We start from the raw sequence: 23,711 nt of genomic DNA on the forward strand, positions 1-23,711 counted from the left end.
CGACTTTGGCATATCAAATCTGTCATCACCAACAGCAGGAGACAGGGATGAATGACAATGTCAGTCCACAGTTTGACATTCATCAGCACCATAAACACAGAGAGAGTGGAGAGAAATACTAACAACTGTGGGATGACATCCACTCCAGTTTGGGGGCAGCTCTCCTGAGCCCAGCCCGCATGTCCCTCTAATAGACGGATCACTTCTTTACCAGGCCAGCATCATGTGCCTCTGTATTACAGTTGGAAAGTCATAGCCTAACCTAGGAGAATACTGACATCAGGCTGCCACATCCTGGCTCTCTGTGAAGGACCAATTGCCTCTGCAAAGGACCTTACCGCCCGGAGCAGCCTCTGCTCTCTGATCCATCAAAGTCTCAATATGTGCAGTGGTGGTGTGCCCAAAGCTCTTTCAAGGGAAGGTTAGAGTTCTTTCTTGCATCCTTTATTTCATCAAGAGTTGAGAGGGAAGATTGATGATCTGCAGAGGGAAATCCCACCGATTCAGCAGCTCATTCCTGGTTCTGCAAGCTAGCTTTGAAGTTGGAAATCTCGACCCTGACGGCCGAGTGGAAGATGATACTTTAACATTTTAGTCAGATATTTCTCTCATCAGGCCTGTCAGTGATAGCAACTCTGTTCAGTGTGTCTCTATTGACACAAGTGACAGCATAGACCTCAGTATCAGCAGGGGATTTGCACTACTGCCACGAGCCGTGTCATGTGCCCCAGTCTTTGTCTGACACAACTGGCCCTCCAGACGCCCTCCGGTATAACCGTAAGGAGGATTTTCTGGGTGTTCACAGAGTGTCTATACAGTACCATATATTTCTTGAGCCTCTACTTGAGCTCCTGCTGTTGAAAAGAAGGCAAGGAAGGAGGGATCTGAAGGGAAGGATGGCAGCCCCCCATCTAGCTTCCAGCTGGTCTTGACCGCGGCCCAGCCAGGTGAACCTGCCCACCCTCCTATCAACGCTCAACCATTAAAACTCTCAATTCAGCCAGCAGCTTTCATGGTCCACAGTCAGATGGGCTCCTGTGTGGGGTTGCCCACCTTTTTAATCCTCTGATGTGGATCAGTTACACGTCCCAAATCTTCGCTGACAGTTTCACAGCAGGGAGATGCAGTTATCCGACTTCACCTACCGAGCCTTGTTAGAGGGCAAAGCCTGCGAGTGTTTGCCTTCAATTTAATAGCATCACCGCCCATTAAATATCAAGTTGTCAAAAGCAGGAGGGACCTCTAGAAGTCAGCGCAGGGCTTATCTATTGTGCAAGGTGACAGGTTATTAATGAAACTTTTAGTAATCATTTAGATATTTGTTATTTTAGCATTTAGATGTTTGATTTTTGGGTTGTGCTGATCTATTTTGGGCTTTTTTTTTTGCCTACAGATCAGTCAGTCCAGACTGAAATATCCTGACAACTATTGGATGGGTTGCCATGAAATTTGGTATAAACATTCATGTTGCCTTCAGGATAAATTGTAATAACTTTGGTGATTCCCTGACGTTTCCTCTTGTGCCGCCGTCAGGTCTAATTTGTCCAACTTTTTTTTTGACATGCAGGTACTTGCAAAACTAATGTCATTTCCATCAGCCTCAGCTGCAAATGTTAGCATCCTAACTTGCTAAGCTAAGATGGAGAACATGGTAAACGTTATACCCACTAAACATCAGCATATTGATACATACATGTTAGTGCAAGCTCTTAGTTTAGTTGGAATTAGATTCTATGTTTTTGTCTGTCTTGTTTTTTACAGGCAGAGTCCTCTTATATTAGCAGCTCCCACGTACATTTATAACAGTTACATAAATCATGAATCAACAAGTTTAAGCTCTCATCACCATACAGAGAGTGCGGGAAAAGTGTACAGCTGAGGGTCCTTGATTTAGAAGGACTGACTCAGCATAACCTAAAGCTGTATTACACATTTACAGTCCAGCAGATATTCCAGCAGAGCTTTGTCAGTTTTTAAGAGGTACAAACATCCACGATTCACGGCACAAGCACTGCAAGGAGCTGCTCCTCTAAATTAGTCTCATGTTTCAACGGCTTTTTATAGTACAGCTGTCAAATTACGACACGTCATTTCCATAAAAATGCCCATCGAGATAATTAAACCGACGTCTCCCTGCGAATGTTTCTATTTGCTCGGTGTCACGTTGCAGCCCCCCCAGTGTTTAATGAGGGGGTTTATTTAATAGGTATCATGTTGTTGTGGTAGGTAATGATGTTGATGTATAACATGATCTTATTAATGTACAGCCATGCATTTGTTTTACTTCATTATATTAGGAACAGAGAACATTTAAAGTAATATTTCTTTGAGAGGCCATTTTCACACTTTTATTTTCACGGACAAAAGCTCATAATGTATCAGCGTGAAACCATTTCTTCCTTCTACAATGATATTTCTGGTCTCTGTGACGAAGGCTATGATTTGATCCTTTTGATTTGATTCAAGCTTAGCTATTTTGCATTTTCACAAGTACACACTTACAATTTCTGGTAATTATCATGCTGTAATTCAGAAGCACATGCGCGTTAAAGAAGAAACTACTTTTCTACCTTATTATCCAATGCTCATAACATGCACCTACCTAACAATATTTAATCTGATATATACTGTAGGATAGTACAGTATATGAAAAATGTCACCCCCGTATCATTACTTGTCAGATCGTGGTTTACCAGTAAAAAATACATTTTAAAAAACACTAGAATGGGAGACAAAAGTGTATTTAATTTGATTTTAGATTTAGATTAGATTTTATTTGTTTACACATATAAAATAGGTACAAGTTGATATTACATTAACAACAACAAATGTGATGGAGAGGTGCAGAAAGCCCTCAGAGGGGCCTAATCAGGGCACTCTCCAGTGCATACCCTAATCAATTATTAAAGGAGAATAAAATATTAAAAAGGATGGTAAAGAGAGAGAAATAATTATTATTGTAAATGAAAACTCATAATTATTAAGCAATTTTACAGAGATAATCCAGAAGGAAAACATTGGGGAGATAGAAACAAACTTTTAATGGCTTTTGTGCCAACTTTAAAAATATGAGACGGCAGAGCGTTCCATATCCCTGATCCTCAGTAAATTACGTAATGTAAGTAATGACTGTTATATACACCAGTTGCAGTTGTATTCAAAGATTCTCTGTAAATGGAAATCATTCTGAACTGATAATTACTTTTTCACATATCAAACCCCCACTTTAAAGGATAATACCCACACACTGTTCATTCACAAGAAGATTATCTGAGACCTTTCACCTCGAATATTATCCTCCGTGTATTCTCCTCATCATTCTCATTCCAGAGGTGTTCTCATAATCGGCACAATTACAATTTCTGGACTTCACTTAAGATGTATCCATGTATGTACAGAGAGGATAAGGTGAATACTTCCTTAGTCAGAAAGAAATAATTGGTCCCTCTGTGGCTGCACACCAGTCGACATACTATATATGCACCGAGAGGCTCTGCTGTAGCCATGGTAACTGAGAGTTGCATTGATATCCCAATTTTATTTGAGCAAACATACATCAATAAAACCATAAAGCTACTAGATCCCTCTGTTTCTCTCTCTCTCTCTGTGTAACTGCAACCTCCACTCGCCTACTCATTGTGTCCATCTGTTTTCTCCTTCTTCTCTTTTTATATGCTTGAAAAACTAACTCTTGTAGATAGTAGCATCAGCAAAAAATGCAGTATGTAGATTTGAGATTAAATCTGGATATTTAAATATCCCTTTAAAAAAATGTTGCTCTGATGTCTTAAGAGGACAAAAATGTCTGCATCAAAATTATTATTTTCCACTTTTACAAAGTTAAATCTTTTAACCAACTTCAGTCCTGACCATATAATTTTAACCCTTTAAATTCCAGTTTGTTTACATAATGCCACTGTTGTTTTTACTGGAAAAAAAAAAAAACGCATAAAAATTTAATTATTTTCGATCTGGGAAATGTCAATGATTATTATCATTGATGCATTTTAATTTTTTGTGCAGTATCAGATAAAAATAACTCCCACTTGTTACCTTAGAGGACAAAAATGCCCCCTTCCTAAAACTGCTGTAAAAAATACTACATATTCATATTATTTTCCACTTTCACTAAGTTAAATTTTTAATCAACATCAGTCCAGATCATCACTACCAACTATTAATTAATCTTCAGAACTTTAACCCTTTAAATGCCTATTTGTTTACATGATACCATTGTTGTTTTTTATGAAAAAAATATCTATATACACCGATCAGCCATAACATTAGGACAGCATGGGCACCCTGACCGGTCTGCGGCTACGCAGCCCCATACGCAACAAACTGCGATGCACTGTGTTCAGCATTAACTTTTTCAGCAATTTGAGCTCCAGTAGCTCTTCTATTGGATCGGATAACACAGGCCAGCCTTCGCTCCCTACGTGTATCAGTGAGCCTCGGGTCTGACCCTGTCGCCTGTTCACCGGTTTTCTTTCCTTGGACCACTTTTGGTAGGTCCTGACCACTACAGACCGGGAGCAAGAGCTGCAGTTTTGGAGATGCTCTGACCCAGTCGTCTAGCCATCACAATTTGGCCCGTGTCAAAGTCGCTCACATCCTTACGCTTCCTTACGCTTGCCCATTTTCTTCTGCTTCCAACACAAAGTTCAAAGTTCAAAATTTTCCCTTGCTGTTTAATATATCCCGCCCACTGCCAGATGCCATTGTAACGAGATAATCAATGTTATTCACTTCACTTGTCAGTTGTCTTAATGTTATAGCTGATCGGTGTATATTTTCTGTATACTAAATGCTAGGGACATTTCTTTATTCAAAGTCTGAGATATGTCAATCATTAGGAACAACATTGATTCTGATGCATTGCATCAAACACTGCAGTGCTCCATAATACAGCGGCAATAACTCCAGTGGGAACCAAGAAAATAGCATGTATTTGCCTCTTACGGCAAACGTGAGAAAATGGCTCAATCCTGTGGAAAATAGTAAAAACTATAAATTTGAAGCCAGGGCTCTAGACTGAATACATGATATAATAGATTGTGTGATTTTTTGCTGTAATGGCCTTGGGCTAAACAAATGTGGTTTTATTATAGGAGCTGTGGTTGAACTTCCAAAATTAAAAAAAAAAAAAGACTCACACCCTTGCCAAAATTTATGCCATCATCATAAACACAGCCAAAATGATCGAGACAATTAAAAAGCCAAAATGTCTCTATGCGTACGAGTTAATGATTTGACTTGATCTATGCAGGTTGCACCGACTGTGGAGATGAAGGTCACTGCTGAGAGAAATCCTCTGAAGCCAAAGCAAGATGAGACTCGGTTACAGCCCCGCACACTCCAGCAAGGAGGTGATTAAGTTCCTGCACTTCGTTCAGTTTTTTTTAAAACAAGATATGAGGTAAGAATACCAATGTACCTGTGGAAATAATGATATGCAAATGATTGCCACCTGTAAAATGAAAAGAACCATCTAGCAGTAGGGAATATTTGTATTCATGTTTGAGTGTTCTCTCCATCTGTGCTGTGTTTATAAAAGCATCCCAGTTCTTCCTGCTTTATAAAACCACTGTTTATACCTACACAGCACAACACAACACTGTCGACTCGGATGTTTATTCATTCGTGGGCCATCTGGAGAAACTGAGAGACATACAGTTTGATCCACTGGTGGTTAATGGTGAGTAATGACAGCATCATTTTAAATCCATTACAAGGGATATTAGTGGAAACCTGACTGATACACGGAAGTATCTCTAACTTCAGATGGCTTATTTACTCTTCAAAACACCATCATTGTCACTTTACTGTGTTTAATATGGATTAAACACCTGTGTTAGTTTTCTACATGACATACCAGTGAAATAACAATGTATACTACTTACACAGCATAAATAACTTATTATTATTAGTGGAATGAGCTTTTGCACCAGTCTAAACAACGCTATGGTTTGTTTGTGTAATGTTTCCTACTCTAATCCCAGTATCGCTTTAACTGTGATTAGAGGTTACTGGCGACCCAGAAATGTATCCAGCAATATCTCTGTCAAATTCACTGCTAATGAAAAGATAAATGCACCGATGGAAAGATGAAGATCTTGCCGTTATATAGGTGTAGGGAGTGATGTTTGACCCTGAAGTGACCATGCTCCTTTTATTTGTTTTTCTCAGGTTAAAAGCTTTTAAAGAGCACCCTTAAAAACAAAGAGGTAAAACAAATATGTTTGTGATCTTCTGACATCTGATCTTATCAGCTTGAACACGCCTTGGAAATCATCAAGAGTCATAAAATCAGTGCAACATTTAGGAATATTAAGCGCCTATTTTGCGGTTTAAAAATTGCTTCCGCGTCCCTCACGGGCCAAATTTGTAGTTACCCAATATCTTTATCTTTTCATAACATATAGACCTACATCTGTGCCAAATGTGTTGCTTTTATTGCAAAATGCACATTGTTATGCTCAACTGCCCTGCTATTGTAATTTCCCAAAATGCTAGTTTTTAGAAAACAAAAAGCAGATTAATGTACATTTGATGCACTGATGAGTATTTACAGCACCAGGATATTGTTGAATAAAATAAATCCCAGTGCCCATGTTGACGGTAATGAGGGAACATGTCACCCAGTGCAACAGTGTAGTTTTTGGACAACGAGTTTAAAAGTCTCATTATGCAGCAGAACGGCCTCTTACAGGGTTGTGTGTGTGTTTTATTATTTAACCAGACAAGTCCTTAAGAACTATTTCTTATTTAAAATAGCTGCCTGGCAAAAGGCAAAGCCTCTTGAGGGAAGGGGGTAAAGACATCTCATATGGTAATAAGACAACAGCAGACATCCAAACATTGCCAACACATGCACTACTTACATATAATCACAACAAGCATTACATAAATGACAGTTCAGCACACAGACATCAGGCAGGTAGCTAACAGCATATACAACAAACAGAACAAGAGTAGCATACACAAACAGGCAAAGCAAAACAGCAGCAGTAAGAGGACAAGAATAAAGAATATGCACGAGACAACAGTAACCAGCAGACAGATAAAGGTTAGGGAATATTAATTATTGTGTTATGGGATTATTACTGCTGATGCATAAGCAGTATTTTTATGTTGTAGCTGATGGAGGTGAGGCTACCAGCAATCACTTTATATATAATTAAATCTATAACAATGCATATTTTATAAACTGATCACATGTTTGTGTATAAAAAACTGAAACTGTAAAGTAACTAGCTGTCAGATAAATATAGTGGAGTAACGGGAACAATATTTCCATCTGAAATCTAGTGAAGTAAATGTACATGTATAAAATAAAAAAAAGAATAATTGACATCCTGAAGTTCAAGTATCTCAAAATTGAACTCAAGTACAGTACTTGAGTACATTTATGTAGTTACATTCCACCATTGTCCACGTGTGTCTGTGCTTTAGAGGAAACTCTTAAATCATTCTCAGAGAATAATGTTTGAGAACTTTGTAAAAGTCCGTCAGTCTTTATTAGGATGTGAAAGTCAGAAGTTTACACATTTTATTTTCCTTTGTTTGAATCATAAACTTGTATAAAAATTGATTATGTAACACTGCAAATCAAATAACTTATACTCTCTAGGACATTGTGAGAAGTTATTGGGAACATTACTCGTTTTATGAGAAAATTCCTTTCGAGCTTGTATCATATCTTCCATTGAAAACTCAAAGGACACTTAATGACTTGAGCTCAAAACAGATCAATAACAATCTGAACTACATGTGTTGTGTGGGCTGTAAAGAACTATTTCTCATTTATTGAGGAAGATAAAAACGCAGTGAGGAGAAGTTCAGTTTCACATCAGCTGCTGCTGCTGCTTTACTATCATTTATCCATTTTGTCTCTTTAGTGCAGATAATGATTATAGAACTTAGTCCCTTAGAGGTGGTTATAGTAATTAAATAGTTAATTAGCGATAAACACACTGTAACATTCCCTTTCCCCCTGGTGTGTATTTCACGCTTTGTTGTGGTGCCAGAAAAAAAACAGATGCCCTTCGGCCTCGTTTACAAAATGGATTTTGTCGTCATGCTTAAAATCCACCAAACTGTCATTTAAAACTGTGAGATTAAAGGATAAAACGTCTCAAATCTATCCGTGGAGTTCATAATTGAGTCAATCTTTGAACACTAGAGAGTCTTAGCGTTGGACACCCGTTTTGAATTTTAATACTGAAATATATCTGTATTTAAATTGCTCAGCATTACATTACTTTCTCTTCATTATTAAACATGTTATACTAGTATAGGGTAAGTCGTGTGTGGTATTTCATACAAATATACAGCATATCCTTCAATTGACAGCTTGTTGCTGTTGGCTGATGTTGTATGAAGAATAAATTCTCTAATAAATAATTCTTTTGTTTTGCATAATTTGTCTGCCAGACGTTTTATGAGGCCCTGCTGCACTTGATAGCTTGTGCAGACAAATGAAAACATCCTTAATCTCAACCCTCCCATATGCATTCAGCCTGAACGTCGCTGCCGTGCAAAAAAAAAGAAACAATCTGTCTTCTTTAGATTCTCATCACGGCGTTATCATTTCCATCTCTGCCGTACTTATTTCTCTCATGTGAATGTGCTGGGCGTGATTTCCTCCTTGATATTCATGAATCCTGTTCAGACATATAAATTAACTATTACCAGCTGTACAAGACAGCACTAAACACGGGTGACAGCTCATTTTTCTACATTTTCCACATTTCCCTCTCCATCTTCTGCAGATTTCATTACTCAGTAGTACATCTCGGTGTTTACTTTCCTCTGCACTTTATTACCAGAAAGATCTGTTTTTGTAGCAGCTAATTTATGCTCCTACAGTATGTTTTATACATATTAACACTTGTATACACACACACACACACACACACACACACATACGCCTTCACACCAGAAGAATATGAGTTGAATTTTGCACGTTTAAGCCTGTACTGTGTCACTTCCACAATACCTCTGCACTGCAGATGAATCACACAAACACCTTCAGGTGAATAGCTTGTAATATCACCTCTGAACCCCCCATGTCTTAGAATGACCATTGTATTGAATGGGTAAATCATCTCAGAGCAGCAGTCGGACAGCGGGTCAGACGACATATAAAAGACATACTGGCACTATGGTAGTAACACTAATACGCAAACTAAAGCTGGGGACACACCAACCCAACATCAGAGAACTTGCGATGACGAAGGCCATCGGTTGAGTCGCCTCACGTCGCCTTTGTCTCGGCCAAAAAGTTGCACTCGAACACACCACAAAGACGATAGCCGACGGCCGACTACCATGTACGTTCTGCGCCTGCGTGTGAAGAAATGTCTCTCCACACCAGCAGGTCGAGGTAGTCTGTATTCGTCATTCAAAAAGGGAAACATGAAGACCGAGGACTACTGATATACAAGCAGTTGGTATGATACGTACATGAAACAAAGCTGCGTCTGCCGACCATTTTCACACCACTCTCACTCACCACTTAGCTTCATTACATATGGCCATGTCGTTGTGAAAATATCCGTGTATGAGAATGATTGTTGAGATGAAGATGAAAAATGAGAAGAGCCTTCTGTGTTTTTCCTCTTGACTTTACTAGTTTGCTTGCTTTCACTTCTGTTTCTCTTCTAGTTTACTGATTTGTTTAAGCTGAACAGCCAATCAGAGTGATTCCTCTTACTGACGGGCGCCGCCGCCGATTCAACATGCTGAATCGGTCAAAAAAACTCAGACACGGGCAGACTAGAGCCGACGGTGCGGGACACACCGAAAATAACTAGGCCGACAGATGTTCACCAATGGCCCCAAACTGTCCGACAGCTGACCGTCGGCTGATCCCATGAGGACTTTAGTATAGCTAAGGAGCTTGCCCAGCCATGTAATAAAAACTATATAGTGATCAATTCATAAAAGGAGAATTATAGACAAAAACAAGACCATTAAAATAAACAATAGACATGAAATAAAAGTAAAAATACAAAAAGAAATACAACCAATACCTCAGAAAACAAGCAAATACCACATTCATTAGTTTCAAAGCTGTGGGCACAAATATAAATTGATCTGTGGAGCACCTGGGCATCCATAACCACTCACTCAATACACTTTTTAGACTACAAAAAACACCAAACAGGTGGTAACATTCACTGAACTGAAGTATGGTTGAACTCTGCTCCTGGTTCTTCCTTTCAAACTCTTTTCTTATGAATTGGGAGTCAAACTTATTATAGAGCCAGCCTTTTTTATATATAGAAACTTGTTAATCTTGTTTATCATTGGCAGTAATGCTGTTACCCCAACATACAGCAGCATAAAAACAAGGTCCTGGTCTGGATTGATAACATTTAAAAGCATCTCACTGACCTCCAGAACAACATGAACTGTGACTTTTTGCAAACAGCAGTAACATTTTCTAACCAATTCAATTTCACACCCAGATATATATCAAACTGAGGCATGAGTTTGTCGTCAAACAATAGTTTTGCACCCATCTGTCTGTGTCTGTGTTCACATCACTATGAAATACAGCAGCTGAGAAACATAGATCTAATATTTTTAGTTTTACTGTGTGTGACCACTGGAGAGCGCTGTTGCATGCATAAACAATGGACCTGTGTAATTGCACCAAAATGAATGGAGTACTCTGCACATGTGCATAGAGTATATGTGAGTGTGTATACATTCATGCAGTGAGCATGTGCAGTGTGTGCAATAGTTGGGTGTGATTCAATTATGTTAATCTGACCTATCCAAAAGCTTTCAGTGCATATAGCGGGGCAATTTGTTTCAATTGCTGCTACTTACTGTCATTTTCTGCCTTAAATGAAAAAGATGCACCACCACGGGGCTCCCCTTGACATGGAAATGAAAAATATTGCTTGTCATGGCTGTCAGACTCCATATCCTCGGTCAGACAGTGCTGCTGACATTTCTTATAAGTGTCTGTTTTATTGCCTTGGCATTTAGAGGGAGAGGTATACCGAGATCTCTCCGGCACATAGTTGGACAGAAGATGGATCCAGATCACAATCACTGTTTCCATGACAACATCAATGTTGACACTGGGGGGGAAACTGGAGGATCTGCAATTTGTTTGAGTGCTCATTAATAAGAAGATAAAAAAAAACAGCATGTGGGAACTGAATGGAAGTGGCTAAAATTGCATTAAAGTTGAATGAGTGAGTGTTGCTACGCTCACAGCTGGATGTTTTTGTTCAGCAGCTATCGGGGGAAATCGTCTCTCATGTTGTGTTGAGCCGGACTTGCGAGTATTAATGCACACAGAGTTGCAGTCAGTGTGTTTGCAAGGGGAATGCTTACAGTGGATCATAATGCAGATTACTGTAGGCCCATGTATACATAAAAAACATAGCAAATAGCCTCTTGATTTCAGCTGAAAAATAAACTTGTTTGAGCAAACAATTCCTGGGGATAGAAAAACACTTTCTGACCAAACATATGTACATAACACCATGTCATTATTTAACAACAGAATTCACTGTTAATCACCCTGAAGGCAGTTTGTGTTATATGTCGATGTGTGTGATTTTATGGGCTACAATGCACAGCAGAACCCAAATATTAAGCAGCGTTTCCCTATTTGTGAATCTAAAGTGTTAGCAAGATGTCAAAGCGTATCTCTGAAGAGTTCATCAGGCAGACGCTTGAAGGGATGAAATGAGGCATCTGATCTTTTTGTTTCAGTTGTGGAGGCTTTGGGGAATCGGAGCGTTCTCGGAGGATACGATGAGTCGGCAGAGATCTTATTAGCAAAACCAGTGTGTATTATTCAAAGAGCTGGGGGATGCTTGCGTTGCTGCATCTGATTTAGATTATTATTATCCTGTTGAATTCGATTTTTTCGTTTTAGCAACGAGAGATTCTCTCCGGCGATGGGTGTTAAATGTCAGGACACAATGGAAGAACAGCAATCCTACCTTTTTGGCTCAAAACTATCAAAATTAAGCTAAAGCTGTGTCTCAATTTGGATATTTCCGGTAGTACACTTCCATGTAGTACACTGTGCCCACTATGTATTTACTCGTGTAGTGTATGAATGTCGACAGGGTAGTGTTGTCTCAAAACGCACTCAGCCGTTATGCACTTACCGGAAGCTCGGTAGATCAGCCGCAGACATCACGCCGTATCGGCAGTAATTCAATTCCGATGGATAAATTAACCTAATAATGGCTTCTCTCCGACTACAGTATAGTGGTACTTGGTGAAAAAAACTCCACTTGTATTACTTAAATTTGTATAGTTCGGTGTTCGCCGTTTCAATCGCAACTGCTGCAGCTTCCTCGCCCAATCACAAGTTTGAAGTAGTTTGATGGCCCCTCCCCTTCCTCTACATACAGTAGCAAAGATGGCGACTGTTTAGGGTGAGAAGCACTCCGCACTCAATGTTTTGACCGTTCTGAGTGCAACATCCGGGTACTTAGAGTGCAATGCATTTTTCCCCATACTTCTTACTATTTACACTTGCACTCAAAATAGCAAGTGTAAGTACGCAAATTGAGACACGGAACATGTTTACTTGCTAACTTGAGACAAATTTCCTGCTAGATATAGAGTGGTGAAGCGTAACCAATGAATGTGATTGTACGATGCCAAAAGCCCAAAAACCTATTGTGTATTTCAAAACAGTAAGACAAAAAACAAGTATAGAAACAACAATAAGAGTCTACACAGTCCTCCCACAGTCCAAAGACATGCAGGTTAGGTTAATTGTTGATTCTAAATGTCCCGTAGGTGTGAATGTGAGCGTGAATGGTTGTCTGTCTCTATGTGTCAGCCCTGTGATAGTCTGGCGACCTGTCCAGTGTGTACCCCGCCTTCGCCCAATGCCAGCTGGGATCGGCTCCAGCCCCCTCGTGACCCTGAATAGAATAAACAGTTACAGATGATGGATGGATAGATTTTATTCACACATACGAGTTACTAAATATTGCTCGGAAATAGGACCTGAATATGTTGAAGATGATTGACAGGCAGCTATAGACTTGATTAGATCCACGTTTACATCTATCAAACTGAGGGAGACTCATTACAAGACTCTTCACAGGCTGCATATATAACCCCTGTTACCTTGCGCAAAATAAATTGTTCCCTTTCTCCTCTATGCATTAAAAGGCATCTTAATAGGGGGAAGTATTTTCATTGCTTCTGGGACTGTATTTCCAGAATCTGGGCATGTATTTCCAAGGTAATTAGTGGGATATCTAAAATACAAATTAAAAAAAGACCCTGGTGTTTTCCTCTTGGGCCTTCCCTAAAGGGAATTGCATCTCCCTGCATCACACTACAAACTTCTTGAGAAGCTCCTTTTAATTGCTGGAAAATGTATCCTGCCCAATTGGATCAAAGACTTCCTGCCAAGTGTTACCCGCTGGTACAGAGAGATTTAATATTTAATATTATTTATTGGATGTAAAAAAACAACAACAATGCCAATTAGGATCACCTGGTCTATAACTCAACCTTTTCTTCTTAACTTTGTGTTCATAATCATGAGGCAAAATAACAACCAATAATAACAACCTGCCGCAAAAGTAATATTTTCTGTAAGGGGTGAAGATTAGTAGAGACAAGATAGATCACAGAGGAGCTGCTCTGCATATTGGTGATGGATGACTACCTCTCGGCTTATAAGCAAATTGTAATTAAAGCTGCTACCAGTATAATTTTACATTTGATTACATGGAGACAAGTAGAGCCCCTCAGAGGTAGTGTTTTAACAGCTTCACGGTCACAGTAATAGATTTGAACTTGTATCTATTTAGCAACTTAATTTTATACTACTCAGTTGTCCAATAGGAAAATAGTATATTATATATTCCAGCATCTTAACACCCTAGCAGGGTTCAGGGTGAAAGAGTCTCTGAGGCAGGATGTGGAAAGATGAGATCTCGAGCACACGCTCATAGTAAGAGCTTTAAATGAGGTGCGGCAACTAACGTTTCAACATTAAATAGGTCTTCCTCAGAGACATAAAGGAGGAATTACGAACAGAACAGACGGATCCACTCAATCTGTGGCTTTTCTGACTCTTGACATCCCAATGTGACCACATGTAGGCTTGCTAATGGGACATCAATAGCATCCTAAGCAGTGCTCCAGTCTTGCGTAACCACAGCCGCTAATTGCATTGTTGGTTCAAAGGTGAAACCTTGACTCTATTAATAGACTCTTAATGGAAAGATCAGCATTAAAATCTAACCAATTAAATCCATGCTAAAGGTTGAAATAAGGAACAATGGTGACATTTTCATTCTTCAACACCAGTGAAGGTAATACAGAATTTAATTTAGTTACTTGCATTTAGTTGATAGAATAATTGAAACGGAAATTTGTTCGGCTATAAACTTATACAGTATATACTGTATTCAGACTAGGGCTGTCGAAGTTAATGGGATAATAACGTGTTAACGCAAATTCGTCTTAATGCCACTACTAGTCTTTAACGCATTAACGTAGTCGATATTTCGGAGGTTGTTACGGGCTCAGTTTTAAAGTAGTTTAAAGCTAGTGAAGATACTGGTATCATATGAAACCACGAAACCTAAGGAATCCATTGGTACCAACCATGTCATACTACCATGTCCCGAAGGAGGTTAAATAACGCTCCAGGATTACGCTAAATTTGGCGAGGAAAAACTGGCATGGCCATTTTCAAAGGGGTCCCTTGACCTCTGACCTCAAGATGTGTGAATGAAAATGGATTCTATGGGTACCCACGAGTCTCCCCTTTACAGACATGCCAGCTTTATGATAATCACATGCAGTTTGGGGCAAGTCATAGTCAAGTCAGCACATTGACAGCTGTTGTTCCCAGTTGGGCTTGAGTTTGCCATGTTATGATTTGAGTATATTTGTTATGCTAAATGCAGTACCTGTGAGGGTTTCTGGACAATATTTGTCATTGGTTTGTGTTGTTAATTGATTTCCAATAATACATATATACATACGTTTTCATAAAGCAAGCATATTTGCCTTGTTGTTTGCCGTTTTCATCTGGCTGTACTGCCATACGTTTCAGAAGACATACAAAACATAAAGCATGTCTTCATCAGAGACTGATGACAGTCTCTATGTTGAAATGTTAGCTGTTGCCCCTCATCTTTCCAGTTTCCACCCCTCCAAGGTTTACTTTGGTCTTCCCAGAGCTCTGTCTCTCCATCATCACTCCTCCTTCAAATGCTCCTTTTTATATTTCATTAAAGAGGGTACAGCTGTCGGAGAGGTGTTTTTTTTCAATGGTTCCGCAATCTGCCATGTAGAGTAGCTTCACACTGTTCACTCACAGTGAGGCAGTTTTGGTTGAGTACCCTCCTTTGTGGAGCAATCAGTCCTGCACAGTTTGTGGGAAATTGTATCCATGAAATGAAGACATGGAAAGCAGAACAAAGAATAAACCAATGTTCATACTGATGTTTTTCGTTTTGTACAGCCATGATGCCTAGCTATAAAAGATGCAAAGTAAAATGCAAGTAACAAAATTAAATTCTGTATTACCTTCATTGGTGTTGAGTTATGAAAATCAGATGAGTGAAAATGTAACCATTGTTCCTTATTTCAACCTTTTGCATGTGTTAATTGGTTAGATTTTAATGCTGATCTTTCCATTAAGAGTCTATTAATAGAAACTAGGTTTCACCTTTGTGGCAACAATGCAATTAGCTGCTGTGGTTACGCAAGACTGGAACACTGCTTAGGATGCTATTGATGTTCCACTTCCGAAACCTAAATGTGGTCACATTGTGGACGTCAAGAGCCAGAAAAGCCACAGATTGAGTGGTTCTGTCTGTTCTGTTCCCATAATGGCTTTGGATTTCTTCTGTCCTTGTCGTTCGTCTCTTCTCAGTATATCCTGTACCTAAATTGTCATGTTAGTTTGTAAATCCTCTACAAGATGTTTTTGGTTGAGCTTTTAGACTCAGCACAAAATATATCAAATTATGTTGTTACACCATTTTCACAAGATGAATATACATTTTAGAAATTAACTGTTTGGTTTTTATAAGAGTCTCAAACTAGTTGTGCAAGACTTCAGGGAGTTATACTATATGTTCATGAATCAACCTGTATCATCCTTTCAGCTGGGGAGCTGATGTTTCTCATAGGAGTTGTATTTTTAAAGGCCAGGTGTCTGGACAAGGTAACATCTGCTAAGCGGCTCTTTTTCATCTGAGGCAACAGATGCTGCCTCCGCACCAAACCACCTCCATAGAGATGTTCTGTCTTGAGATGAAATAGATTGTAGGAGTGACAGATTAATGATATCAAGTGTGTCTTGAGGGACAAATTAAAGTTAATGAACGTACTCTTGTAAAGTTCATCTCTGCAGCGCAGTGTAATGAACTAAACAACAAACCACTAAAAATACCATGTGTGACCGATCAATCTGTGGCCACTTTGCTTGCCTGCTGCCCACAAAGCAGATTTCACGTGGTAACTGTGGTCAATATCTCTGACCTGGATATCCAGCTGCTTTCCAACACCATCCTAGTCGATACACAAATTCATTACCGATGATGCCCATAGATGCAGCTGTTGATCTATAATGTCATTTTAAAAAGGAAAAAAATAGAATTGACAGTGTCAGCTTATGAATGGGAATGAAAGTAGGTTGGTTTACGTCCAAATGACTATCAGACTCCAACCTCTGTGGGATCTCATTGTGTGCTGAGCTGGAGCAGTGAAAGTGTGTCACACTGCAACAGCTTGGGTGCCCTGTTGGTGGCCAGGACAACTAGGACACACAATTGAAATTGGGCAAAGCCAGAGGACAGAAAACCATTGGAAATCTGTTGTACTGAGCCTGACATGGTTCACTTGTGTGTGTCCATTTCAGACGATGGTCTCAGGCTCGAGTCTGTACAGAAAGGATCACCAGAGACTGTGCGAAGTAGGGGAAAGAAAGCGATTGATATGGCTACTCTGCGGCGCCAACCAAGAGCCAGAGCAGCAGCAACTCGGCATGATCGTGGCTCCTGTTCTTCCACTGCGTCTTGCCCTGTCTTCTCTGGACCATACAGTGACCATGAAGAAGACCCTCCGCTACGCCGTCGATCCTCTCCTTTACTACTAAAGGGTTCTCTTTCCAGTCTACACAGCTCTACCAGTCCAAGCCTCAAAGGTTCCCTTTCTAGCCTCCAGGGGGCTGTTCCGTGCCTCCAAGGATCATTGCCACGTCTCCGAGGATCTCTGTCCAGCTTCCGGGGCTCTTTATCCAGCCTCAGGGGATCAATCTCTCGGTTGAGGAGGAGGTCGCTGGGAAGCCTGGACAACTCGAGCCCAAGCCCCAGCGAGAGGAGTACCAGCCCCAGCCTACAGAGCGGCAATGGCAGCTCCAGTGATGATGATGGCAGTTGGGACACTAATAGCTGGAGCTCAGGGGCCACTTGCCTGCTACGGACTCCTGTTAAGCAGGATAGCACTGAGGCATCAGATGAAAAGTCTTACACCACTGACCATGCGACTGGTATTGCGATGGCAGAGCCTGAAATCATTTACCAAAATCTTCTCTTCTCACGTCCTGCTGCTGAAACTGAAAGTGAAGGAGATTGTGCTCCTGAGAGGAATTCCACAGCGCTAAGGAAAGACGCAGGAACCCAAAGTGTGTCCTTGCCTAGCCTGATCAAAAATGCTGCTACAGTCTCATTCCATCAGCGGGACGAGAAGATCAAGGACAGGCGCAAGTTCTCGCAGTTTCTGAATGAGGTGACCTGCAGGGTGATGAGATTTAACGGCGGTCCTCCTCAACATCAGTCCATCCTTCGACATCGCTACTTGTCTCCTCCACCACCGCCGCCATCAACACCATGTCACCCATCGCAAACAACCACACTACATTCAACACCAACAAACCCGCAACCACCGTCTACATCAGCAACAAACTTGTGGTACAGCCCAACCAGCACAAACCTCCAGACCATCAAGGAGTATGATTCAAAAGACATCACCAGCTCCATCCACCAGTGGAGCAAGACATTACCCAGCTGTAAGATCTTAGAGCCCGGGGATGTGTTGAAGAAAGTGAAAGGGGAAAGTGACTCATACCCAGAGCACGACCTGGAGCTAAGTTCAAAGATCCAGGCCCAGCCCTCCACTGGGAGACTTTATCTTGAGACAGACATTGACAGTGTGAGGCGACTTGATGAACTGGTAGCTAATGGCACCCAGGGGAAAGAGAGGAACGAGAAAGCGCCGGAGAAGGTTACGGAGAGAGGGAAGGAAAGGGAAAGCAGGATTCAATGGGAGATAAATGGGAACTCGGGGATTGAGAGAGGGAAGGAGAGGGAGAAGAAAAAAGAGAGCCCCTGGGAGATGGACAGGGGAATAGAGAAAGGGAAAGAAAAGGATAAAGGGAGAGAGAAGCCTTGCTGGGAGAAGGACAGAAGGATGGAAAGAGGGAAGGAGAAAGAGAAGAAAATGGTATTTACCAGTTATGAGCCCCCTCCTCCTCCTCCTCCTCCTCCTCCTCAATCAACTTCCAGTGGACGGAGTATCCCCTGCCCTGTCTTCAGCTGGCCAGAGGGCTTTCCCAGAATGTCCTACAGATCTACCTCACTGCCCAGACCTGTTAATATCACTGTGAGTACCACTACATCTAAAGAGTTGGTTCACCTATTTCACAAAATACATACTTTCTATTTTATCTTCTGAGATCTCAGTTGACACCTCGAATACAAATGGAGTTGAATGGAAATTCATTTGAGGTGCTCGTAGCAGTGTGTCCTGGTTGCACTGTATCATCCACAAAACACACAACTATCATAATGGGAAAAGGGAAAAACCCTGTATTACATTCAGTGGCAACATGTTTCTTTCCTCCTACAATATCTGCATATTGGCGACCAGAACATTTGGTTAAGGCTGTGGAAAGATCATGATTACAGTTCTGTGAAAGGGCACAAACTCTGGTTTCCTGCATTGAAAATTGCGCTACATTCCTAATACTTTCTGTATTGCTACATAAAAGGTATACTACTCCCTACATTGGCAACGGACACTGGCATTGGATATAAATCATGAAGTGCAGAATCGTCCAATATGAATGTAATTTTTAGGGAAACTGGGTTGCAGAACACCCTGTCAACAATTTCTGTATCTTAAAATAGTTCCTGTGAATATTTGGTAGTGTTGGACTAACTTAGCTGTTTTTGCTTCCTAATGCCTTTCTCTCAACACCTCTGTTGGCAATGGTAGGGTGTAAACTACCATCTGCTACCACCTCTTATTGATGTACATTAAGCTGCCAGCTGCTGCTTATAGGCTGATAAAGGGAGTTTGTGGCCAAGAACATAAAGTCTGAAACATGCGTCTTCGACCCTGTGAACCAGCACCAGGGTTGTGAAAACCAAGAATTTATCGTAATTTAGTGGGAAGTTTAACTACCGTACTGTAAAACACGGATGCTTTCCAAGCCGCAAATAGTCACCTATGCTGACAAGCTTTTACTGTGAAAAGTATTTGCTATAAATTTGAAAGTGATTACTAGAATTAACTTAGTATGAATATAGCTCAGTTCTAATCAAGGTTAGAAGTTGGTCTAAATCAACATTTGGTCATTTAACTAAATTTTTACACTTTAAACCACAATAATAACATACATATATACAACAATAACTTTATTTTTAGGATAATTGCTGTGATCATGTATTTATATGATCTGATCTCAAGATATGTCAATGAAAATGGGTTCTATGGGTACCCACGAGTCTCCCCTTTACAGACATGCCCACTTTATAATAATCAAGTCGGTCAGACCATCTTGCGAATAATTGCGATTAAATATTTTGATATTTTAATATACTGTATATATTTGCATTTAACAATTGCATGTGGATGTATGTTTTATTTATATATATATATATATATATATATATATGTATATATATATATATATATATGGCATTTAACAATTACATGTGGATGTATGTTTTATATATAAAACATACATCCACATGTAATTGTTAAATGCAAATATAAACAGTATATTAAAATATTAAAATATTTAATCGCGACTATTTGCAAGATGGTCTGACCGACTTGATTATTATAAAGTGGGCATGTCTGTAAAGGGGAGACTCGTGGGTACCCATAGAACCCATTTTCATTCACATATCTTGAGATCAGAAGGTCAAGGGACCCCTTTGAAAATAGCCATGCCAGTTTTTCCTCGCCAAATTTTAGTGCAAGTTTGGCGCGTTATGTAGCCTCCTTCACAACAAGCTTTTATGACATGGTCATTGGACATTGGTACCAATTGATTCCTTAGGTTTTCATATGATACCAGTATTCTCACTCTAGCTTTAAAACTGATCCCGCTTCAACCTACAAATTGCAAGTTGCTTTAATGTGTTAAAGAATTAAGTGGCCATCAAACGAATTTGCGTTCACGCTGTATTTTCCGCATTAACTTTGACAACCCTAATATATATATACTGTAAGTGAGGAACATACAACTTTGTATGTGTCGTGTTTCCTCATAATGCAGTAAGAGTAGACATAGATTGGTGGAAATGAGGAGCCAAATGAATAAGATTACAGAAGCCTCTGATGATTTCACTCAATCTTTATTCAAGGCTTTGATATAGTGTATTGCATCACATTCCTCCTTGTTAGCAGAATATTACTCCTTGAGACTTATTAGACGTGAATCATTTATGTTTGGTGTTTTGCTTAATTGCGTCTGATACATCACCCACTTGCTATACAAAACAAAATATGCAAACATGATTATTCATTAACATAACATGAATGGGGAATGTGAATTATGTTGTGCCATACATGCACAGGAACGTAGTGGTGTGTGAAGAGAACACATCCGCACTCGCTCTTTTCAAACACAGACTGGAAATGAAAGCATGACCTGCCGTTCGGATGAATCTTCTCTCACTGGATGTGCATTTTCATAGCCGGGATGTTCTCAAAGGACTTTGCTACGGTAAAGGTCTATATTACTTCTCATTTAAATGCATTAGCATCTCTCTGCCCTCCAAACATCCAACGGGGAGATAGCACAGGGAAAGTATTGGTCCCTTTGGCATGCAATATTAAAAATAACATCCAGCCTTATTTACTGCTTGTTTACTCAGAGCCCAGAGTAAAAGAGAGAAAGATGGCTCAAACAAATTTCACTATCCTGCTTGGCTGCCTTTGTGAAGGTAGCTAATACATTAATAATTTAAACACTTTCCTCCATCTTTTTTTGGTGCTTTTGAGCCTCAGGCTTAGAAACGCCAGTCAGTACTATGGCACACCCTGCTGCACTGTTGTACTATTACTCTGCTGCTAAAAGGGTGGACCTAGACCAGTCCAGCAGCGAGGAAGCAGGGGGATGTTTGGGACGTAGCTTCCTGATTAGAATTTATTCACTGAATGGCAGCTCCCTAGCAACTGTTCAGCCGTTGAGTGGGTGTACGCATTGAAAGGAATACGTTTGGTATCAAGAGAGAAAACTGCTCCATGGCAGCTTTTCACACAGTTAGGGACAGACAAGGAGGGGGAAAAAGAACAAGTGCACTCTGCACTCTGTGTGTGTGCGAGAAAGGTTGAAAAACATGTTTCCTCTGCAATATACTGCATGTGATGAAGTACAGTATACACATTCTATATTAAAATAAAGTAAAATGGCAAATTTGCAGTGGACACCAACTTCCTCAGCTGTTACCAGTTTTTAGAAAACTGTCATGAAATGAAATGAGCCATTCAATAGTAATGTTTAATTAATGTTACATTTTGAATTTTTTTTTTTAACATATACTATATATTAAAGTTAAATTGACATACATATTGGAGAGTTTGTCTTAAATGTATAACCCTTAAGGCTGCTATAAATAATATAAGATATATGATTGCTGAATGTTGCCCCATATCTGCTGGATATTTGTAATAAGCAACTGTTTGCTAACAGGTTCGCCATATCAACATAAAAGCTGATAATATGTCAGTGTTATGTGTATGTGTATATGTGTTTAACTGGCCAAAAAGTGCACAAAAGAAATGTAGAAGACATGTAGACACAAGTAACCAAGAGAAGTTCATCTTAACCATATTTCAAAGACACAAAGGCTCATAGCAATACATATCATCCACATGTGTCTGAGTATACAAGAACAAAACAGAGAAAGAAAAAACCCAATCAATATATAATACAAATGCAGATCAATTGAGTCTATATATTGCAAAAAGGGACTCCAAGATTTGTCCCATATATGTTGACATTTTAAATTATTAGCTCGCAGTTTCTCCATGTGAATAACCAAAACTATTTCATGCAACCAGTTTCTGGAGCACGGTGGAGTTGGTGTCTTCCAGTCTTTGAGAATGAGTTTTTTTTTTGCTAGAACCATGCCCATCAATAGAGCTGTTTGAATGTGTGAAAGGGGAATTTTGAAGAGTCCTCTGAGCATTGAAAAAGAGCCAAGTCTCAGGAGAGTCAGGAGAGAGAGTCCTGTTGTAAACCCCAGAAACAGAAACCAGAAGGGGTAAATCAGGCAACACAGCATTGATTTCCCTTTCCAAGCCTTCTTTTTAGATGCTTTGGGGCACTTTATGCCTTTATTTGATAGTGATAGTGGAGAGAGACAGGAAATGTGGGGAAAGAGAGTAGAGGAATGACATGCAGCAAACGGTTCTGCCAGCCAGGAATCGAACCAGGGACTCGCTGCTCAGGGCATTTGCGCCCATGTGGTATGCGCCCCAACCACTCGCCTGTCGGGTCGCCCCTTCCCAAGCCTTCTTAATACAGTTGACGGATACAGAATCAAATGTGGTTATAAGCTTCTTACTCTCTGGCAAAAGATAAATCAATTCCAAAAGAGTGTGTTTCTCACAAGTGGACTCAAAGTGGGGGGTGTTTTCCCTCACAAAATGCCTAAGTTGCACACAGTATAACACTTCAGTGAATACCTGACAATAAATCTATGACTTGCTGATTTAATAACAGATCTAGGATTTGTAAAAAGTAAGTACATTGAGGCATATGGTTTTATTAAGGACATAAGCTCTAATTTTAGCCAGAGGGGGGCAGAATTGAGTGATTCATGGTCTGGAGAACACCCATTGCCAGTATGCCAATACCCTAACATTAGCTGACCATTGGTAATCTTTAAATACTGGAAGAACCAGAAGACCTCCATCCAAAGTAGATCTGAATATTTTTTTTATCGTTTTTTTAACCCTGATTGTCTCTAGCTTCTTAAAAAGAATCTGCGGTGATCAATATCAGCAAATTTTGAAAGAGCTATAAAAATGTTGATAGCGATACTGATTCAATGTTGTTGGGCATGCCCTTTTTATCCGTGCAGAATAAGCCAACTGAGACAGTCACAAAGAAAACTACTTTATAAAGAGGCAATTACATTGAATGGCTATTGCTAAAAGAAATGGCTATAAATAGTGTCAAAACTGTGATTTGATATAATGAATATAACTGTAATGAGTCACTTAATACCAGAGTGGAAATCAGTGTTTTACTGTCCTTTCTGATTGAAATTTTAAGTCTATACCCGGAATCACTGCGGGGTGTGGTCAGAGGTGTTGCACCTGTAACCACACCCATCAATGATGTCACTGTGTACTGACACACACTGGAGTACACTTCTACATCACTACAGCAAAGTGAGAACTTTAACCACTGCAGGCCAACATAAACAAGAATTTCC

The 23,711-nt window shown here is 39.9% G+C and overlaps 1 protein-coding gene across 1 annotated transcript in view; it reads left to right on the forward strand.

Annotated features, from left to right (window-relative positions):
* begain (brain-enriched guanylate kinase-associated) overlaps positions 1 to 23,711 on the forward strand; it is a 153,879-nt gene that overhangs the window by 80,319 nt on the left and 49,849 nt on the right. The window contains exons 3-5 of the mRNA XM_074661084.1: positions 1,394 to 1,452; positions 5,270 to 5,369; positions 5,606 to 5,698. Coding sequence (XP_074517185.1) covers positions 5,696 to 5,698 — 3 coding nt within the window. The 5' untranslated portion in view covers positions 1,394 to 1,452; positions 5,270 to 5,369; positions 5,606 to 5,695. The remainder of the gene's footprint in view (positions 1 to 1,393; positions 1,453 to 5,269; positions 5,370 to 5,605; positions 5,699 to 23,711) is intronic.

The sequence above is a fragment of the Sebastes fasciatus genome, chromosome 15 (genome assembly GCF_043250625.1).
Source record: "Sebastes fasciatus isolate fSebFas1 chromosome 15, fSebFas1.pri, whole genome shotgun sequence".
NCBI lineage: Eukaryota > Metazoa > Chordata > Actinopteri > Perciformes > Sebastidae > Sebastes > Sebastes fasciatus.